The 22912-nt window shown below is 40.7% G+C and overlaps 1 protein-coding gene across 7 annotated transcripts in view; it reads right to left on the reverse strand.

The window, feature by feature from the left end:
* Positions 1-1628: 1628 nt before the first annotated feature.
* The window catches only part of LRRFIP1 (LRR binding FLII interacting protein 1), a 104778-nt gene continuing 83494 nt past the window's right edge, over positions 1629-22912 (reverse strand). For 4 of the 7 annotated variants that reach the window (XM_050711603.1, XM_050711601.1, XM_050711602.1 and 1 more), the window contains 4 exons: positions 22448-22618; positions 21395-21487; positions 18914-19055; positions 13137-17173 (listed from right to left, as the gene is read on the reverse strand). In XM_050711603.1, coding sequence (XP_050567560.1) covers positions 14880-17173; positions 18914-19055; positions 21395-21487; positions 22448-22618 — 2700 coding nt within the window. In that variant the 3' untranslated portion in view covers positions 13137-14879. Of the gene's footprint in view, positions 4451-6379; positions 6485-7155; positions 7236-7706; positions 7825-8743; positions 8791-13136; positions 17174-18913; positions 19056-21394; positions 21488-22447; positions 22619-22912 lie in introns of those variants that run through there. The other 3 variants (XM_050711606.1, XM_050711605.1, XM_050711607.1) reach the window with 1 other exon arrangement.

Raw genomic sequence — 22912 nt, forward strand, 5'->3', positions numbered from 1 at the left:
TTACAACACAACTAGTTTTATACCAAACGTGTAGAAAAGGCAGAGAAAAAGCACTGGGGGATAGAGTCACTCCTCGTGAAGTTTGTTTCTCATGAATGGTTGTCTCTGCCTTCACAAAAAATGCTTTTAACGAAGAAAGGGACATGTAGAGGTGACAGCTGTTTCCCAGGTATGCTTTCTGAACTATTTAAACAAAACATGCCCGTTTTATAACGTGCAGCAAAACGCAGCCTTGCCTGCGATGCTCCCCTCTCCCTAAGCAGGCAGGCCCATGGGCCCACAACCTGATCTTCATCTGCTTTCAAAAAACACCTCCTGTGGTGTGAGGCAGCGGCTCATCTCCCAGAGGTACCTGCACTGCCCAGAAGGCAGCCGAGGAGGCTGGAAGGAAACCAAAGGGCTTCCCTGCACCAAAACTGGCTTGGTTCTCCTATTTACAACACCGAGGATCACCATTAACACGGTGTTATTTTGAATACTAAAAATCTACAGTGGGGTTTAATGAGTGACCGGCAAAAGCCAAAATAAACCTTACCATGACCTCGTTATCCACTGGTGCACTTAGTTTTGTCTCTAAACCACTACCTTTCTCTTTACACATGCAACCTTCCCTTGGAGCAACCACACTGTGTGAAATCAGGTCTCACTTGTAACACCACCGGAGCACACCCATACACAAATTACCAAACACTACCACCGAGCAACAACCCCTCCCAACTTTCCCCTCAAAATTACGCGACAAAATCCCAAATCACGGCACTTTTCCTGCCTCAGGGAGCCCCACACGGCTCCTCCTCAGCCCCCTCACCCCCTCAGTTGCCTCACCACGCGCCCAACTGCCAACGGCCACCAATGCCCGCCCACGCCCGCCGCCCATTGGCTGCGAGGGAAGCCCCCGAGCTCCTGATTGGCCGAGGCGCGCCCCACGGCCGGCGCCGAGCGCCGCCATTCCGCAGCGGGGGAAGCGGCGACGTGGCCCCGCCACCGCCTCATGGCGTCGCCTCTCAGGGGCAGGGGGAGCCGGTGGAGCCCAGTCTCCTCGGTGGTTTTCCAAGGCTGGGGTTGGTCCTGGCTGCTCCAAGGCCTGAAGTAAACTTCTTTCCAGCCACATGTGTTATAAAGTTTTTATTCAAGCGTGCAAAATGCCCCTTAGCTGCCTAAAAACCACCACCAACCCCAAACCCAACAACCCCATTTACCATAAATACTTTCAACAGAGAATAAGTCCCGTTAACAACACCATTCAAGTTTCCCTCTGGTGAGATGCTTTTTCAAGGACTGATCTTCAAACATATTCAAAAAACAGTAAAAATGTTTTGAGGCCTCCAACCATCTGCCCCCAAACCTCAATTACCTTCAAAAGAAAATCCGCCACCCTTACCCCTCAAGGGCACCCAGCTGTTACAAATGTTAATATTTTGGGGGTATGTTTTGCACCAGTGCCTCTATCACACAGGCCCCTGCCTTCAGACAGTGAACAACCGGGAAGTGTTTTGCTCAGGTTTGTGTCTGCGATAGTGTATTAAACAGTATGATGAGCCTGTTATACCAGTATTGTCCAAAAAGCCTGTATTTTCCAAGGGAACTTTTACCAGTAACATTATGATGACAGACCACTCCATAAAAAGTACCCGAAAAGTGACATTTTTATTGGCAAGTTCTGCTGATGAATTTCCTTATCCACGCTCCCATCTCCTAACAGATTTGTTTTCAAACAAACAAACCAACAAACATTTCGGGTAACATTCCATTTGCAAACAACAAAATTATTGAACATTTAAAAACGAAAACAAAAGGATAGCAGTTTTAAATACAATTTCTAGGAAAACTCATCCTGGTTCTCCCCGGAGCTGTTCCTCGCCAGGCTGCCACTGCTCAGCTCCACTTCGAGTCAGCAGGCTGGGCACAGAGGCTCTCCTGTTTGGAGCTCAATTAAAAGGACTGGGGCATGTGCTATTATTACCATTCAAAGCCCTGTTGTTGTACATTCTTCACAGGAAAACATAAACCAGTTCGCATTAAACCTACCAGTACTTCTTCTTCCCTTATTCTAAAGCTAAATCATACTGAAAGTTAGGGGGAAAAATGCGGCTTCAACATTCAGCTACTTCATCACACACAAAGATTTCTACTAAGAGCATAATCAGGTTGAAATACACATCTGATTTGTCATGAGGTTAATGTTTATGGGGTGCAAGATGCAATCTACTTAATAAACACATCACTTCTTGATGAGCAAAGTATTACTTTCAGCCTTTTGGACCAACATTTTGTTGCTAGTTCGTTTCTCCTGAATCGTGCCAGGGGAGTTTTCACCACTACCACAACCAAAAAGATGATCGGTGGCAATCACACACCTCATCATCGGTTGGTAAGATGCTGTATTTAGCATGTTTATTTGCATTCAGAAAAAAAACTTAATTCATTTTTTAGGCCCCAGAGGCTTTGTACACCAGAAATTACACGAGTCAACCACAGAAAGTTGTAAATTGGTATCCACAGCGATTTTGAGGTATTCCACAAGAAACATGGCTCTGCACCTGAATGTTCCCCTCAAACAAAGGAAAAAAAAAATCAAAGTCCTAGCTGGAGTTGAAGTTAAGATTACTTTAATCCCCACGTTCTACCCCACTTGATCGACAAAGACATACTTATTTCCCCAGGGGCACAAAAAACCTTCTTCCTCCTGGAATATTATTTTCAGTACTTTATTCATAAATTTCAGGGCCCACCCAGAAAAGGCAAAGAGGAAGGTGTTATTTTCTAGCCAAACCACAGAAACACATTCAGATACTGTTTTTGGTTTATGTAATTTGCGAAGGTGCTCTAAGAAGATGCCAGCAATCCCCTGATGTTGAAAATAGCAGCGGTTTGTACTCTAACCTCTAGTCTGCGAGGAAGAGGCTAAGGAAAGATCTGGACCCAGAAAGTCCAAGTTAGGAAGAAATGGTCTCCTGGGGTCTGGATTTGGCTTAACAGAACCGTATCAACAGAAGGTTGCTCCTGTTTGCCAGGAATCTGCTCTATGCTGGGAGCAGATTGCGAAGGGATCGGTCACCTGCGTTACTTGTGAGCTTTCGGTTAGGGCTGAAGGGGAAAGGACTGACTTCATCTTCAGGTAACTGCTGTTCTCCTTTGAGTAGTACATTCAGAATCATTTCCAAAAAACCAGAGCTGTAGTGCTAGTTGTGTATAACCAATTAAAATGTTGCAGGCAGTTTATTATGTTATTTTTTCATGAAAAGTGGAAAACCTTTACAGTAACTTCAGAAGGAAATAATTCGCTATTTCTGCATTTGTAGAAAAAACATATGCAGTAATATTTTCTAAAGTGCTTCTTTACTTATCAGTTACTTTTTTAAGATGAGACTTGCATTTGGTAGTGGCATAGTATCCTAGCAGTTCATGGACCAGTAGATAGTTTCTGATGTAAAAAACCCATTACGTATTTTGTTTAAGCAAGTGACACTTGATTTGACAAATGCACTGAAGTGATGTAAGTGCAAAGCCCACCATTTCTTAAAACATGGCCTTTTGCTGGTTTATTAATGCAACTTTACATCCTTTAGAAGTATTTTACTTCAATTCCAAGAGCAGGGATTAAATAATACAAATAAGATTTTAAATCCAATGAAGCTATTGCCTATTTACCCTGAAATAAAATAGTCTTATGATTCAACTGGTGCAAAAATCCCTCCAAATACCTTTGTTTTATTGGCAAAGTCATTTAAGGTCACTTTTGCTTCCAAGACCATCTTCTTCCATGGTTTCCACTGAAGGAGTTTTGCTTTGTAATGGCTTGTGGTTCCACAGTGATTTGTAAATGAAAAAGCCTACTATGAATAACTCTACTGTAGTCACTAAATTACAGATACTGTCATGAGAAAGTCTAAAACTTAGTGTTTTTTTTTTTTTTTTTTTTTTTTTTTTTTAAGTTTTCAGCAAGACACAAAATTCCAGTCCAGCTAAAGTGTTTTTTTCTTTGAATGCCATTTTAAATGGCAATAAACGGCTGCTGTGCCTTCTGGATGGAGAACTTAACACGGTGCCCCGATGTGCTTCTTATATGGTATATGGATACTGTCTGCCAAGTGTACCCAAAGTAGTGTGTAGAAGGGCCCCTGCAGGCACAGCCATTTGGATCAGCTACTCCTATGCATATAGTGCAGTAGGTTTGAATCTGCGTAGAGAGAACCACGACTGGGTGGCACGTAGCAAGTGTTGCGGTTGTCTGTTGTCAGGAAGGCATGACGCAAAGCATCCCAGACAGCGAGAGACAGAAGCATTTGCAATGCTGTTCTGATTCTGTCAAGTAGTCGTTTCCGTTGAAAGGCGTTGGTTATTGCTGCGACAATAAAGCACTCCGGTTGGCTTTCATCTTCTCCAAGCGTTTTACTAGATGGCCATTGCTGACCTCGAGCTCTTCAGTTTTATCCAGTGCTGAACGAAGCTAGAGGAAAGAAGCAGAAAAAGAATGTAACTTCTGCAGTGCTTTTTCTTTCCAAAAATAAAGCAAGGTTTGTAGATACCACACTAACTGACTATATTGCTAGAGCTTCCTTACAAGATATAAAGCAGCTGAAAATTCCTTCTAGCAGAGTTAACAGTGAATGCTGTTAACTGCTTGCACTGTTGTTTTGAAGGCCACACAGATATTTTCTAAGCACAGTGCCAAGAATCCAAGCTATTTACAGAACGTTGAACATATGGCTCGGACTTTGTCTTGGCTTCGGAGGCGTGGATGCTCAGAGATCCATAGGGTCACAGACACCTGTCTCAGAGCCTGGCTTTTATGTTTCTGTTTCCCAGAATTACAGCCACCACCTAGGTGCCTTTCTTTTCTGTAAAATCCACCAAGGGACAGGGGTAGGTAGAGAGAGGTGGAATGCAGACAGTCAGCAAAAGCCACCACCATGATAAAGGTGCAACAACTCCACAAAACAGATTTTAAAGTTTGCCTTGATTTGGGACTTGCCGGTAAGTAAGACTGACCCTGAGAAACAACAAGGATTATTTATTATACAGAAGGAAGGAGCATAAAGAGGTGTAGCAAAAGCATCCTGGTCTAGAGCCAGGAGAGAAAACAGCATTGCAGCATTTGGTACCCTTCTGGCCTTGGGCAACCTGCTGCTCCCCAGGACAGCATCCTAAGGAGCAGACTAAAAAACCTTTAAGGTGGCTCATTTTTGACTGAAGCCATTGCACTTCGTGCAAGAGACTTCAAGACTCGTTAGCCCAGGAGAAAGAAGCCTTTTACACAGCTACTAGGGTACTCACCAGGAAGGAACAAAAAGAATTACAAAATCTAATTTAAAGGCCACTTAATCCAGAATATCTGAACAATCTTTAGATATTAAAATGAACCACTCTAGCCCATCCCCCATCCCCTTGGAACAGGGACCAGAATTTAGTATCCTTATCTCATCTCAAAGGAATCTGATCACTATCAACACTACTCCCTGGTCAATGTTTCTTTGTGACTTCTGATGTTTATACAACAGATGCATATAGTGTATTCATAAGCACTGCCAGCTTTCCAAATGTTCATGATGGGCAACATCTGCCCCACTGTCTTAAGAGGAGAGTTTCTCATCTGATATGCAAGACAACAAGCAGGAAGGCAAAGTTCCACAAAAGACCACTTTTATAGGCAGCACAGCAGAAGGAGGAATTTAGTAAAAGCAGAGAGAGCCATCCTGAAAAAACACACCTCAGGAGGCAGGTATGAAAGAAGCTGATATATGTGTGTGTGTGTGTGTATATATATATATATACACATATACATACACACTTAAGGCTGGTTGTAGCAGTTACTTGGAGAGAACATGAAGTTTGGTAAAAGAAGTATGGTCAAAATCACTCTGAACCACATCTCCTTAGAAGACCAGTGATTTCTAATTACAAACCTGGAGTTTATAACATCCAAAGTAAAGAGCTTCTGGCTGCAACAAGGACACCAAATAAGTAGGAATTATTCAGCTTGATGAATGGGGAACCAAGTGAACACTTCACAGCCGTACAGTAACATGCAAGCTGAGCATTTGAAGGCTGCTTCCAGACTGAAATTGCAGAAGAAGCACCTGAGTTTGCTCCAGAGAACCAACTCTGGTACAAAGCGAGGTATTGCAAGTCAGTTCAGGGGCAAATGGTGAAATGGCAGTGGGAGTTCACAGTCACGACTGTTACTGCAGTTTGAGTGCTAGAAGTTTGGTTAAACACTTAGATCAAATGACAAAAAAAGAAAAAAAAAGGTAGATGTTTATTCTTTGCTACACACCAAGACAGGTAGTTCCTGCTCTAAAACACACTGCAGAGACAAGTCTCCCCTTCTGCAGCACAGACTGACTGCTAGTTTATGACAGTTTACATTTACAGTTACCTCTCGCTGTAGTTTGCGTTTCTCTGCTTTCAGTTCATCTTCTACTCTTTCAGCATTTTCAGCAGCAGTTTTGTATCGGGCTACCTGACCTTCCAATCGTATTACCTAAGGGAAAAGCAAATTTTCTGAATTAAACAACTATACAAAAGGAGTTACTCTGAAGCTTTACTCTTAGTTAAGAGTGAAGTTGTAGTTTAACAATATCCAGAGTGAATTGCTAGATTTTATTTAATAGAAGAAAGGCATATTTTGAGGAAAAATACATCAAAGAAAGCTGGCCATGGTAAGTATCTCCAGACCTTTTATACATATCCATATTTAGTACACTTCCAGCAACAGAAAATAGAGCCCATTTACTAAATATAGCTATTTATGTCAGCAAGAATATTGATGACGTACTCTGGTCAAGAGCAGTCACAATTGAGCGGTCTTGTACAAAATCCACAGATACTACCTCATACACCAGGAGCCATGTAAGAATTGCCAGTAACTAGGCACACGAAAGTATTCCGCAGAGTTTGTAAAATGCTTTAAGTATACATTTGTCTTTGAGAGTTTTTCATTTGGTGAAGATGAATAGTATATTCACTTTTCCCTATAGATCAATGCAAGCATTGTAGTCTTCATGACTTAACTTCAACAGCTTTGATGCTGCAACAATCCTACGTTTTATTTTAAGGGAAGTCACATTAATCAAGACTTCCTTTTTCGCAGAATACAATACACTCTTTGAATTCTCACCAAGAGTAAACAAACAGAACAAACCAGGAACTTACATTCTGCTCCAATGCCGTTATCTCTTGCTCAGACTTTGCTAGTTTAAATTTGAGATCACTGATCTGTCTGTTGGCATCTCCTAAAAGAATTGCAGATTTATAAGAGATGTCAGAACAAATCTCGACAAGTCTGTCGTAAGATTTCCACGCTACATAAATCTACTCAGGGCAGCAGGACTGTAGCTCTCTGCCTTGGATCTACTTCTGTATCAGTGCTGGCAGCTAAACCCACTCAGTGCCTAGCAGGTAGGAGCTATCCCCAATCTCATCTGATCACTTTCTGGCCACTCTGAAAGCAGAATTAACCAGGTGTGACAGGGAACTTACGCCCAGCTCTCCTGGGTAACATATGGGAGATTTCCAATTGTGTTCTTGTTCAAAGGATAATCATTCCCTCACCTCTAGGAGAGGTGCATGGCTGGCTCCCAGTTTGAAGCTCCCTTAGAACCGAAGGCTCGTGTTTACTTAGAGCTACGTGTTCATTGTACAGACACATTCTCTCACTCACATGCAGGACACAAAAGTTCTCTTAAAACCAAAATGCAGCTCACTTTGGAGGTCAATCATGTGCATATCTGTCCCATTTTCCAGAACTTCATCTTCTGATTGTGCATTCTCCATCTTGCCATTCTTTTGCTTTTCTTCCAGTTGACCCTTTAATTTTTTAACCTGAAAGACACAAAATAGTTCTTAAAACAAGTATGGTAAATTGTGGCTCAGGTAAATTGTGGCTCAGGACTCAAATTCAATCAAGTATTATGAAACTTTTAAAAAACTAAATTCCAAAAAATCCTTTGGTACAAAATTTCCTGGAAATTCTTTTGGCAAATAACACCATAGTTTAAGTATCAGTACTTATGCATAAATTCAGGACCAAGAATAATAAGAGGAAGAAGAATGTTTTATTAAAAAAGCCATAAATGTTCTGTTGGCACATTCATATAAAGCGTTCTTAAAAACCCCAAACTGTGATTGATTGTGCAGGAAATCCCAAGGCCAAGGATACAGTCCATAAATGAAAGCACAGAGCATCCTGCAGAGAAACCGATCAGCTAAAATGTTTTGAATAAGGATTATATCCACTATATCGTGGTATTAGCAATAATTACTTTAATTGCTATTTACCCATCTCCTGTAATTCCTCTAGCATTCTTTCCAAATTGGTCACTACCCACAGATCCAGCAATTAGGAAGGCTAACTCTTGGAAGTAAAGTTTGCTTCTATAATTTCTGAATCATATACGTTTTTCCCTTGGCCTCACCTAATCCAAAGTATTTTTTCAGAAATAGTCATGATGGAGATTTAGGTGGCTACAGACAAATCTGGAATATTCTGAGTGCCAAATGTGTCTCGTTAGCAACATGAAACAGGCCCCGTGGGTCATCTATTTCATGCCCTGAGCTAATGCACAGGAGAAAAGACTCAGGGGGAAGCATAAAGTCCTCAGCAAGAACACAGCACACATGCTGAAAGACAATGGTGTATATGTTCTATAATCTGTATTAGGGGCATTTTGGTTTTCTGAATCTTTACTGTTTTTATCGTACATTTAGTTAATGCACAGCATCTCAGTTTGTGTGTGATTACCTGGTCTAGTAAGGATTCCCGTTCATCAATGAGTTTCCTCAGCCTGTCTGAAAGAGAAAACCAAAAGTTCAGTGCTGATTTAAGTAAGCCACGCGTTTCAGAGCGTATCTGATACGACAACGAACCGTTAAGGTTAGTGAAACTAATGATGAAGGTAGTTATGCACGTACCACAGGAAATGAGGCCACAGACAGGACTGGGAAGGGGCTGCAGCCAGGGGAGGTTATGTCATTCTCACAGAGCATGCTTGTCACGGCAGTAGCAGCACCCAGCTGCATGCAAAGAGGCTAATCTTCTACGTTAGGTTAGCATGCAAGAACTCTAGGGTCAAACACAACTGCAACACAAAATCTCACAGATCTTTACAATTCAACATCATAAAAATACGGTAAACACCTGTAATCACAGCTAAGCACATTCTCAACACTTAAAATCCTCAGTTCTTTTACTAAACAGCATGACAATGACATTGTGTTATCCCCAGCATTATGACCATGAAATTATTTTTATTTCAAACACAGCAGTCTGGTAAAACATTTTCTCTTTTATCCTTCAGAGTAAATCCTCTCAGTCAGACATCAAAAAGGCAATGGGCAATCCGGACCAACTGTTGTGGTGTTAGACTTGAACCTGCAAGTGCTACAGATCAGCACGCAGATGTGTGGACATTGATTAACAAAGTACACAGTACAGAATGAGACAATTGGAAAAAAGAAATAGAGGCAAGTAACCAAATCCCTTGTTTCTTCTTTCCTATCAATGCAAAATGTGAAAGCATTTTAGCAAGAACTGTACGCAACAAATCTTTACTCACAATTTTTTAGATCACTAAAATCACTTTACCTCATTCATTAACAACCTTAGTTTGTTCAGTTACCTCAATGGAAGTACACTGGAACATAGCCTTCAAATGTTATTATTAGAAGGGGGTATATTGACCTCAGACAGGTCTTACTCCACAGCTTTGACACATGTTGACATTGTGGTTTTATTTGGTTTACTTCCCTTGCCAGCAAGCAGTCACTGCTCAGAACCAAGCCAGGGGGTGTGCAGAGCTCAACTCCACATCTAAGGTCTTGCCTGTTAGTTATTAAATTGTTAAAATCCAAAGGTCACTCACAGGAAAAAAAAACTTTTGTAAACTCAAGGCAAGCAATTTATAGGTCACAGACAAAAGAATGCTGGGCTTTTACCAGGTAAACTGGCTGGATTTTCATGTTGACAGACAAATATTTTTGAAAAGCTTTGAAAATCATTTTAAAATACAATACGCTGTTATCCTCGTTCATTGTTAAATCCCTAACAGGCCAAAGTCTTGCGGTTCACCCTTTTTTTCTTGTTAACACATTCAATAAAGAGAATAAACAGTCTGTATCAACCAAGCCATGGGGAAAACTGAAGTTTCCAAATGAAACTCCATCTATTTGGCAGACGGGAGCAGTCCATTACCTAGTAATTCGTGGTAAGTCATTTCTCTCCTGTGTATCCAAGTTCCCATGTACCAGCAGTCATTCTAGAGCAGGGAATAAAACCTCTACCTTGGCTTCTGATGCAGTACTCAAATACAGACCGTAAAGTGACATCCCAGTTCAGCAGTTCCACACATTCACTTTGAACCTATCTTTTTTATTAGCTATTTGTAACATGCCCAGCATTGTTACACCTGAGCATTGATGTGGGAGGAAAACACATTCATGTTTTTGTACACTAACAAGAGAAAAATATCCTTTAAAAGAATAAAACAGTTTCACATACTTATATGGGAAGCTGAAGACAGAAATTCTGTAAAAATATGAAGGTGGAACAATGAAGTCCAATGAAGAAAGCAAGGAGGGCAAACACTAAAAGGAAAGTCGTAGATATTCAGAATGAAGATAGAATTGGGTGTCACAGGTCAGCAGAGATCAAGAAATGAAGTTACATAGGATTAGGAAAGGACTGGTGCAGAAGAAAATCTGGAGGCCACTATAAAACTATCCCAAACTCGCAGGCTCTAAAGGGGCCAAATAATCCACCTTAATCCTAAAAGGAAGTCAGTCATACATGCAGTTGAAATACTTTTATTACCACAACCACTGTTGTGGGGTGAAATACGTCCGCCTAATGAAAGGACACCTCCAGTACCCAGTAAGGAAGCACATCATCTTCACCCAGCCTCCTTCCCTGCAAAACCAGTGTTAGCATTTTGGGGTGAACCTTCAAATTGGGTCTCACCATCACTTCTCTCTTCCCTCATGATGGGCATCTGCATCACACTAGGACAGATGACATGCTGCCAGCAGGATTTACAAGATCACAGAAAATACTAGTTTGCTAAAATTGCTGCTTATGTAGAAAAGCTTTCTGCATGTGTAGATAAAGTTCTTCAGTTTCATGCATCCTACAACCCCACACTGATACATAAAACTTACTCTAGCTTTAATAGATCTTTTCATAAAACTTTATTTTTGCTTTTAGGAGACATTTTTCCAGCAAATCAAGGTTCTGAGGGCTTCTAGAGCTATATGTGGAAAAGAACAATGTCCTGAATTAGCATGTGAAGCAGCTAATTACAACTCCCATGTAAAACACTCATTATCTATATTTCACATATGGAGATACTACAATGAATGAATACTCTGAAATTCATCTCAGTGAGATTTAATGTTGGTAAGATGATTTCCAACCTACTCAGTGCACCAATTCATGGCTTACATACGCAAAAGAGCTTAACAGAACACTGCCCCAGGAGCCGGGGACAATGCCATTCACCCAGGGAAGTGAACAGGACAGACAGGGGAGTGGCAGCTGTGGCTATCAGTGTCTTCTGCTATTGCGCAGGCCAGTTTAAGGCACGTGAGCACTCTCATTACTTGGGTAATGCAGTTGACTCAAAGTATTGCTAACTATGGTGCTGCTTCAGTGGCAAAATTGACCTAATATCCCCTAATAACCCACAGACAGTTGATGTCTCTTCCTATTTTGAGGGAATTGTGGCATGGGAACCTGCTATTTTTAACTTTAATGGTTTGCATGGTCCAACAAGTAATTAACGTGGATGCAACTGAAAAGGGTAAAGTGTCCATGGAGGGTGGGAAGGCAAGCAGTGAGGGCTGCGTCCCATGGAAACACACCAACAGCTCGAGGGAGCTGGAGGAATCCAACAGAAGGTGGGGCAATATTGCTTCTCTGGATCCATCAGCTTATCATGGGAAAAAGGGAAAGGGAAAGGGAAAGGGAAAGGGAAAGGGAAAGGGAAAGGGAAAGGGAAAGGGAAAGGGAAAGGGAAAGGGAAAGGGAAAGGGAAAGGGAAAGGGAAAGGGAAAGGGAAAGGGAAAGGGAAAGGGAAAGGGAAAGGGAAAGGGAAAGGGGAGTCTTGCACATTGTGACCCTGTACTCACTGCAGTACTCCATAAGCTGGCTGCCTCTGCTCATGACAAAATGGGTTACATTGCAAAATCAGATTCCTGGTTTTAGTTCATCTCATGATTTCTTGGTTTCATTGTAAACTCCCTTAAAAGTTTGAATGTTATTTTGCTGTCTTTGAAAGTCTAAAACAATGCAAGGGACAAGATATATCCATTATTGTATTTGTTAGGGATATCACAGGGAAAACATGAAAAATGGTTTTCAATTACGTAACTTTACAAGGCATCCATTTGATAGGTATTTCCTCCTGAGACAGTCCCCTCCCCCTCTCTCTAATGCAATACATTTCATTCAAAAGCTAACTCGCATATAATATTTGATTCAAACTCTGAACACATCATCTTGCAGTTCCTGTTATCTTTAAGATTATTTACCAGAGAGACCTCCCCCTCTCCCTTGATGTGCATATACTGAAGAAGAAACTGAAGAGCTAAGGAACACCAGGACCACCTCCTTCTCTGTGGTATTTGCCCAATTCCAGAAGTCAGGAACCGGCTGCCAACACTGGCACTGAGCAGCTAACATTCAAGGGAGGACTTACAGTACATAAGCTGTTCATCGCCTGCCCATGTTCTTGTTTCTACTGTAGTTTCATTGAGATTTGGCAAGTTACTGTGGGATAAAAGCAAGCACATGGACAGTTAAGACTAGAGTTGTCATTGTTTCTTTCTGTGACTTGCCTTTAAAAAAGGACTTCTCTTATAGATGCTTTTTTTTCCTTGAAGTGGAAAAAAATAGTTAAAAATAGGTCACCATTACCTGCCCTTCAACCATCCAGAAGCACTCCTGTTGTGTTTCTAACTCCTGAAAAATATCGGAAATGTTGGCACATGCCTAATTTAACTGAAAATTGATCGCATATCCATCCACAAGGTTAGGTGACGCCTGGCAAGAACATTTAGTTATACATTTAACTGTACTTAACATTTAAATATAAATACCTTTAAATACTTTCAACATTAAACCATGTATTACAGTTGAACGTGGCAAGGGAAAAATCTTTATTTAAACACTACTACATGGCAAGGAGAGATGCTTTAAAGATTTGTGACTTTTTAGATTAGCATTTAGTGTAAACCCTTAATAAAAACAACTGCTAATACTTACAGAAACCATACTGAAGCTGTTTTAAGTTGGAGAGAAGTCATATGAAAGGAGTTAGAGGTTTATAGTTCTGTCACAGGTGTGCTGCTATGGGTGCCATCGCATTCACTGACCTCAAACCCCAAGGCTGTCTGTTCCTAACGGGACAGCTCCACTATCTATGCAGCACAACGCAATACATTTAAGAAAGCTGTAGAAATGGTGTTTGTGAAATGATACAGATTTAAAAAAAATATTTATGCAGGTTTATAAACAGTGCTCTGGACAGGCAATTTAAAGTAGAAAATATGTTTATTTCAATTATATACAGCTCAGTACATTTTGATATACATCTTGAAATTTTGCAGTCTGTTTGCAATCCATCAACTTTGTAACATCAACACAGACAGAACTTTCTACAGCCCCCCTCCCGACTGCTCAGTTTGCATTCCCTTTGGATGTTCACTGCTTAACACAACTTATGCAAAACATGCTCTTCCTCCCAAGCACTACAAAAGATGCATGGAATATAGCAGTGAGTCGAAGTGCCTAGTTCAAGCCAACAATTCAAAGTACTCCAGCTTTTCAAATAGGCTTGGGGGCTAGTATAGAAAACAACAACAGTCTTTGGTCTAACACCCAGTAAGGACTAAGACATCCAAAGTTATCTTCTCTCCAGAAAAAGAGGAAAGAATTTTTCAGAGAAAAAAACATTCTTTCAGAATAATATTTTGGAAAAAAATATATATATAATGCAGTAAGGAATGCAATTTTAAACAAAAACCTTCTTGGAAAAATAGGTATTTTGTAATATTCATAGCTAGACAGTACTGGATAGCAAACCTAAGCACACGTTACAGTGTGTACTGATACTTGCTTAGGAAAAAAAACATGTGAGACATGGTGTAAAAGGCCTATTGTGGTGCAAAGTGCCTAGATGAAGTAAACAGGTATATATTTGTTCCTTTTAGCAACCTGCATGCTGTACTTCCTTCAAACTGTGTATTGTTCCTCCAAAGTGTTTAGACTAAGCGGATTCACAGTGATTGATACTTTGGAATACGTCCATATTAGAAAGATACAAAAGGTGGAATGACATTATCTTGTTCCACAGCAACAAAAAATTGGTTCCTAGGCTTTAATCATTCAGCAACAAGTTTCAACATTAGATCTCAGTGTTGCTGACCTACTGAGTTCCTTCATGACAAGGCGTTAACATACTGTCAATCTAATGCACATGGAAGTACATTCAGATAACCTATCATTATAGTAGGCTAGAAAGTAGGAATTTCATATAAAAGTTCCTCAGTAGCAGTTATCCACACTAAAAGTACTTTAATTGCAAGATAGACCGCAAAGCTTATTTGTGAAGCTTGCTCTTTTGGTAACATTTAACCTGAGACACAGCAAAACCAAACCCACGCATGATTTTTTGTGGCTAGGTACGTCAGTGAATAACTTACTAGTTGCATCATTACCATGTATATGACCTGGCAGTGTATTACGATGAGAGTTACCTATAAGGAAAAAAAAACCCTTAAGAGTATTCCTATATTCCTAAGGCCTGATTTGTTGTGCAAAGTGCATGCTTCTGTACTGAGACTGATCAAATGGCATGTATCTCGTGTAGCCTGAGATTTTTAACTTAGGATATTGTACAGTCATCTCTAGATTTACCCTTAGCCCTTCTACCACCTTGCAAATCCTCTTTGCTTTCCTCCCTGTTACTGTAAGCACTTTCCAAATCCTGTTCTGAAACATCTGGTATTTTTTCCACGTCATTAGAATCTGATGCTTTACTTTCATCTTCCAACACATCAGCCTTCTCATCAGTTTTCAGCGATGATGCTTCTTCCCCTTGCAAGTGCCCTGCTTCTCCATACTCATCTCCTTTCTTATGCCGTAAGCTGTCATCTTCGGTCAAGGGGACTTCGGTTTCTATTTCACCTGTTCTTTTTCCAGCTTCACTTGCTTCGACAGTTTTTTTGATCACGCCATTTGCTCCATCATCCTCTCCACTCTGTGTATCAACTTTCTCTCCATCAGATTTTTCATCAGTTTCGAGTATCTGTTTTGATTCTTCATCGAAGTCAAATGCGTCACCATCATCTTCTAGTCCTTCCTCTGCTTGAGCCTCCAAGCTAACTCGCTCACCAATATTTTCATCTATCTCAGCTTTCTGTGCAAGACAATTATTTGCATCATCCTCAGGAGCAAATCCATCACCATGGGGGTTTGCAAACTCTAACTGTTTCTCATCTTCTTTCAATATTTCTTTATCAGCTTGGTTTTCACTAGTTCCACTAAGATCTACAGTTAACTCCTCTTTAGATTCACCTTCCTCTTGCTTCACTACAGTTTGTGCTTCACCTTCCTCTTGCTTCACTACGTTTTGTGCTTCACCTTCCTCTTGCTTCACTACATTTTGTGCTTCACCTTCCTCTTGCTTCACTACGTTTTGTGCTTCACCTTCCTCTTGCTTCACTACGTTTTGTGCTTCACCTTCCTCTTGCTTCACTACAGTTTGTGCTTCACCCTCCTCTTGCTTACCTGCATTCTGTGCTTCATCTTCTGAAGAACTATTTTTCTCTCCCACTGTATCTCCTGTTGTGTCTTTACTACACTGAACTGTCTGAAGTTCCACCTTTGGTTCTAAGTCTTCCACCCATTCTGCCCTACTTTCCTCTCTTTTCCCAGACTCGCATTGTATTTCCACTTCTGATTCCTGAATTTTGTCATCTAAAACCCTTGGGTCTGAACTGCTTTCCTGAGATGCCATTTCTTTCACAACGTCTGGGTCTGGCTCTGCCTGCTGCAGCACGCTTCCTTTCACCTCGGTAACAGAGCCCACAGACTCTGCAGGTGCTTCCTCCTGCTTGCCTGCTCCTGCAGAATCTGCACACACCTCCAAGTTTTCCATCAATACTTCTTTCTGTCCGTCTTTCTCAGCAGCTTTAAGTTCTGTTCTCTCTTGCATATTCTGTTCCTCTAACAATGCTAAATGAGCATCCTCTGAAGAAGGTGGCTGAATGCATGCGTGATCTCCTCCCTCCTCTTTTTCACTTTTATCTGCTGGGACACCACTTTCATGGGACTCTTTCCCCTCCAAACCCACAGAATCCCTTTCTGTTGCCTGACCCTGAACTGCATTCCCCACCTCATCTTCTTCTTCAGCTCTATCACCTCCCTTCTCATCAGCTGTCCCATCAGTGCAGTCTTTGCTTTCAAGGAGCTTTTCCTCCAAGACATTTGTAACTTTGTTCTCAGCACTTTCTTCCACATGCTGGAGTGTGTCAAGGTGACTCTCCACATTTACCTCTTCGCTCAGGGAGCCTGCTACTTCAGCCTCTGGTAGCCCTGGCTGGTCAGAAACGAACTCACAGCTTGCAGTGTCAGCTGCTTGTTCCATGTCATTAGCACTCAGTGCATGGCTAGTTTCCACATCCTCTCGTTCTTCCTGTTCTGGAGCAGCTTCTTCCAGTTCATGCTCTGTACCTAAGTCTCTGGGCATTTCCTGAGGACTCTCAAAATCCTGACCCTGCACTGAGCCCACCTCTGAGGTCTGATTTGTCCTTGGATGTGAGTTACTGCATTCAGCCTCCTCGCTAACAGGCTGTTGGGCTGCTGTGTCTGCTGACTCTGTCTCCTTTCTCAAATCATCTGCGTCACTATCACAGTTTGAAGAAGCATTCCCTGACATGGGTTCTGCAAGGCTTTGGTTTTGTTCTGTAAGCCTACTATCTGGTAACATCGCTGTTGACCCGGCATCGGTTTCTTCAATCACTTTTTCTGCCTCTGTGTTTTCATCAGCATGCAATGTCTGTACTTCCTGCTCCTCAGACTCCTCTTTGTGTTCCTCATGCTCAGTATTCTGCAAGATTTCTCTTTTCCCCACATCCTCCAAAATCTCATTTTTCATGTCCACTTCATTGGCTTTGCCTAAAAGACCATTGAGAAAGTTGAAGGGACCACACCACACCACTTACCTCCCCACTTAAAACCCGAAAGAGAATGAATCAAGAACAGGTTAATAGAAGATCAGCCTTTGCCAATTATGTGAGGCAAAGCAGCAATTGAATTAGTAAGGGTATGGGTTTGTTTTCTGATCAGTGAAATTCACCACCACCACCCTCTCAAAGCAAGAAAAGTCTCCAGTGCTGGCCTGTGTTTTTGTAAATTAAAGGATGTTTGCTCTTGGCTGTGTGAATTACAGCTCTTGTAGATGAGAACAACTTTGTTTCAAGCAGTGCAATTTAACAGTAATACTTGCAGATGTAACACTAACACGAAAGATTATGCTTTCTCAGCAATATTCTCTACAACTTCAGCCCTAACACCACTCTGTGCATGCAGGAGTGTGTGTCTGATGCCAGTATAACGAAGTAATCACAGATTACCCAGTAATATTTTACTCCTAAGATCATAAACAGGCATCATCAGTGTTTATGTGTATATGACAAAGACTGTGAATATAAAATCTGATTGGCAAGCAAATGTTTCAGCTGTTTAACACTACCAACACAGATCAAAGATCAAGTACTTAGTGCCCCTTAGAGCCACTTCATCCTCTCAAGGGAAAGGGACTTGGTTTTTTTTTTTTGTTGTTTTTTTGTTTGTTTGTTTTGTTTTTTTGTTTTTGTTTTTTTAAGCACTGTTTCTTCCAACATTATTTAGGAGCAACAGGTATTAAAACAACGGTTTTTGTGTGGCTTCAGCAGTTAGCTTTTGGGTCTATGGTGTACCTGCTTCCAAAAAAAAAAAAAAAAAACCAAAAAAACAGAACAAGGAGAGAGAGAAAACATTGCATGTGAAATTTTCCCTTACCTTGGTTTTGGTGCTCCATATTGTTTCCACACAAAAATTGAGTGAGGAAAAAGCAGCCAACAGCCAAAAGCAAGATAACTTGCACTTGCAATGGTTGGCTGCCTGTTGCTGTTTACTAGTATGTCAATTTAGAGCAGCAAGAACAACAAATGATTTCCCTTTCATTCCACTAGTATAGTAGCTCTCTGAGTGATCATTCATTCTAACTGCCTAAGGAGGAAGTTTTTTTTTTGCCAGCCAGATTTCTCCTTCCTAATACTATCCATCTCACAGTCATGTTCTTTGAATTTAACGGCATTATCCCTGTTACAACGAGTACAGATGTGGAAGTGGTAATATTAACTGCTCAGTAGTACTAGATACCAAGAACAATGAATTCATGCACTAGTGTTTTTTTAACAGTGCCCAGCACTGTTCAGCAAACATTGATAGTTCTCAGGTATATAAATGAACCAGCGTACAAGTTCTTTATGTAAAACTGAAATGTTTTTATTTTGATTCTTTAAGATACGTGCAGAAAAATATCGAGCAACAGCAGGACAATTGTCAAACTCAGGGTTTGAATAGTAATCTGAATGATTGCTACTTATCTGTAATATGTAGTATTTGTATTCTCGTCCTTTGTCACCTCAAATGGGGAATGAAGTTTGCCTTTGCAGGAAACTGCACAACATACTTGGAGTGATAATAAATATCAAGCAGAAAAATGCATATGTGATGTGATGCACAAGTGATTCGACAAGTAGCATGCTGCGTGATGTGTTAATTGTCCCACTAACAAATGCCCAAACTCCAAGCAAAGATGAATGAGTAGACAGATGGACAGAAAGATAGGAAAGGATATACAGCACTTACCTAACATCCCGTCCCCTGCTGTCTTTAACGCCTGTGCTGTGCCTTGAACAGTTTTGGAAGAATCCAAGTGTCTTTCGTTATCAAGTATGTCAGATGTCTCCCCATTGGTAGCTACGTCAGAGTCTGGGATTATTCCATGTTTCTACAGAGAAGCAAAAGCAACGCTTTAAAGCCTGCTGCTCAATAAGAGCTGGAACTGTTCAGATGTTCTTGTCTTTGACATTCTGAATAAACAATCACTTCGATCACTCCATTAAAAATGGCTGGAAGTCAGAAAATAGCACAGAATATTACAGTTCTCTGATTAGCTAGCATCGCAGAAAGCATGTGATACCAGCTCTTTTTATTTATTTTTAAACTTAAATTTGCTGCTTAAAGTGTTCCTCGGAGACGCGTCTCCTATAAAAGCAACAATTTAATACTGAATATAACTGTCTATACTAAGAGCTCACAGTCGATAGATATTAGGGTGAAGGACTATCAGAAAATTCCCGAACTGGCAACTTATGAAAAGAGAGTCCTTGGTACTGACCTAGATTCAATTTTTCTGCAAAAATGTACAGGAGGTAAAAGTCAGCAGTTAAATACAAGTTTTTCTTATTCCTCTTGCATACCTTCAGTTGCTCCTTCAGCACAACCACTTCACCTCTAAGGTCATCCCGCTCACTCCTTAGGGAATCAAAGAAATCTTTCTGCCTCTCTAACGCCTGAGTTCCCAACACAAACAGAGGGCGAGGAGATGTGAAGAAAGGAAGGAAGACAAGTAAAGAGCATGAAAAGCAAGTGTAAACAAGAATGAACAGATTTAAGATATTCAGGGATTCATGGAAGTGGCATGTGTGAAAAAGGTAAAGTTCACAGATTAAAGGATCGAGCTTACATACACACAGATAAGCCTCAAATCCAAGAAATTCACAGCTTATTCAATAATCAGGCAGTCCCAGGACTTCCTATTGAAGACACTCAAAGCCCGAGCCTTCACGAAAGATCCTTCAAAGGAGGATCCACTTTCCATTCTTATCTGCTGGATGAGTTAATTCATATCCAACGTACACGCTGAATACACAAGTCCCACATGCTAACAGAAGAGCATGAAAGCAGGCCTGACATTTTAATAGTCTATTATGGCCTGTTAATTTCATGGGTTACTGTGATAGGTGCAGCACATTTCAATTAACCAGAAAACTGCCAATAAGCTATCTTTAAACTTTGGGATGTATCATGTGCAAATGCAAATTTTAGTACTGAACCTCCTGATATTTCTATATAAACACACAGTAACTAAAATCACACACTTTAGTTTCAAATTGCTAGAAGTTACTGGACATCACAAACACGTATGAACTGCCAGATTTCTTTCCCCTTCTAAGTTCAGAAAGTCTTCAGTGTTTGTTGTTGAAAAGAAAGCCATGCTTTTCTTTAAGAGTGGGTTTCCATTTGGCTTTGACAGGAGGTGGTGGGAAAGGATGAGAAACAAGAGAACATTAGAGACTCTCATCCCCAAAGGCCATAAAGAGCTCTGTTACTTCTTAATCACACTCCAGTTTCTGCTCAGTCTGCAGATTAAATCTGAATAAGCAAAAAGTCAGTGCTGATGGAATTGCATTACAAATAGCACTTCCTTTCTCAATATAGCATACACAAATGGAGCACCACAGCAGATAAATTATCCCAGGTTTTGAAATCTGACCCAGCTGCTAAGTTTTTCTTGGATTTTATATTATTGAACAAGGACAAAGTTTACTATTTGCTAGTTCACTGGTAATATACTAAGACAGCCACACCAAGCAAAGCCACTGAGGAGGATTTTCTTTGTGAGGTTTTACAAAAGCAGTATCAGCTCAAGAACACAACACCACTCTGAACACATTTCAGGAGTTGACAGTCCTACCCCTATTTTTTTGTCTTTCCACTCTATTGTCTCCTGAAGATCAGAAATTTCCCTGACATAGCTCTGCTGTTTCTGTTGCAGCTGTTGGATTTCCTGAGAGACAGGAGCAAAAGAAGAAGACAGAAAGCAGGTAACAGGTTAACAAAGATGGTCAAGATTGCAAAGATGCCAAAGAATGAAAAAAGTCAGGTGCTGAAGTAAAAGGTTATCTACGTGCACAATTTCATGGTTTCTGACATCTCAGCTAAAGCTACACTTCTGAAGACAACCTTACTATTCAAAGATGACTTACGAAGTTAGATAGTTCCATGTTTCCACTACATCTCCACTAACAGCTGTTGAAAACACAGCTTATTTCACATTATGGACAATGCAAAAAGGAAATCTATCTTCAGATAATACTTATTAGAGTCTTATTTCTGTTAGTCAGCTCTAAACCTGTTCGGCCTGAAACACGAGTATTTCTTCAGGCGAGAAACCTGAGTAGGGAATAAAATTCTCTATGCCTCACCTTCTACACACCTAACTGGGAACACACCAATCAAAGAAGTCATTAAACAACAACAACAAAAAAAGGTGAAGTTACTTACTGCAAGCATTTCTTCTCTTTGCTTCAAAGCCTCTTTGACTTCCATGAACTGAAACTGCAATATGCTATGAGCATGCTTCTCTCTCTCAAATTCCTGTGAATGAAATATTCATGAAGTTTTTATTGATCAGAAATAGCACCCAAGAAAAACACAAGAAATAAAGTCCTAGCACAAAGAAAATGCTTGCCACAATTCAATTCCTGAATATGCTTCTAATTACAATCCCAAAAGAATACTTTTTTTTTTTTTTTTTAAGTCTGTTTTGTCGTTTTTCCAAGAAATTATTATTCCCCCAAATATGGAAGTGACAGACATCATTTAGGCAGTTTCACAATTCAAGCAGCAGGCTGCCAGTGAACGGCTTATACACCCAAGTCCTAGTGACTTCACAGAAGAATGGATGGGAATGTAACCTGCTCTCCTGACATAACGCACTAAACAAGTTAGGTAGACATTTAGGAGTTAAACAAAAAAAACACTACCAAATCTTCCAGGAACTGTGTGTTTCACAGTGTGCTATAGTGAAATGTCCCCAAGCTGAAGAGCCGATTCTGAGAAGCTAGCAGGCCACAGGTTTAACACCAACTCACTAGGTGTTAGAGATGTTGAATTCACATAAAACAATTCAGCACTCAGCCATGTAGCTGCCTGAACTATGTAAGCTGCACAACTCTATTCTGAAGGGAGGTTCATGCATTAAAATACTCTGGAAGTAAAAAAAGGAATCCTCCAGAAGTCACTCCGAACAAAACCTTTGAATTTACTTCAAAGATGGAATATCAAAGGACATATGATACTATCAGCATAACCTTACCATATAAAACATTTCTTTAATTCTTCAGAAATTGCTTTATAAAACAGACATTTCATGAAAAAGTCTGTTTGTATGATCACAAACACATAGCATGCTGCTATTCCACTCACTTTAACAGCAACTAAAGCAACAACTTATTAAAAATCTTGAATAGTAATTTGTCTGGCTCCTCCCAAAGGTGTCTGGCCCCCTCCCCAAATCCTTCACAGTTCAATAACATGCCACAGCTAAATACATACTTTACTTTTTTCTTCATATTGCCTCCTGGATTCTGCCAGCTGTTCTTCTAACTCTAACAGGGCATCCTTCAGGGTATCTACTTGGTACATGAAATTTGTTTTTTCATTGTCTAATTGAGCATTTGACACCATAGCCTTTTTATATTTCTCTTCAACTTCGGCTAAAGAGTCCTGCAAAGAATAAACATCCACAGTCAGAGGTCAGTTATACACACTCTGCCAGCCAAGACCTTGAACAAGAAAACGAAGTGCTAAACCACAAACCTCCTGAGCACTCCTGCTGAAACCGGTGCTAATCACGTGCAGGAGAGCCTTACCAACTGTCCCAAGGTAAGGATAACCTCCCGTGTGTTCCCACAAGCCTTCTGGTAACAAGCAAGAAACCTTACCTTAGGATGGGTAAAATGCTTCCTGTTCTCTGCCGCTTCAGCTCCTGCTTTCTCAGTGTTTTCTTCCTTCTCCCTC

The sequence above is a fragment of the Cygnus atratus genome, chromosome 6 (assembly GCF_013377495.2).
Source record: "Cygnus atratus isolate AKBS03 ecotype Queensland, Australia chromosome 6, CAtr_DNAZoo_HiC_assembly, whole genome shotgun sequence".
Lineage (NCBI taxonomy): Eukaryota > Metazoa > Chordata > Aves > Anseriformes > Anatidae > Cygnus > Cygnus atratus.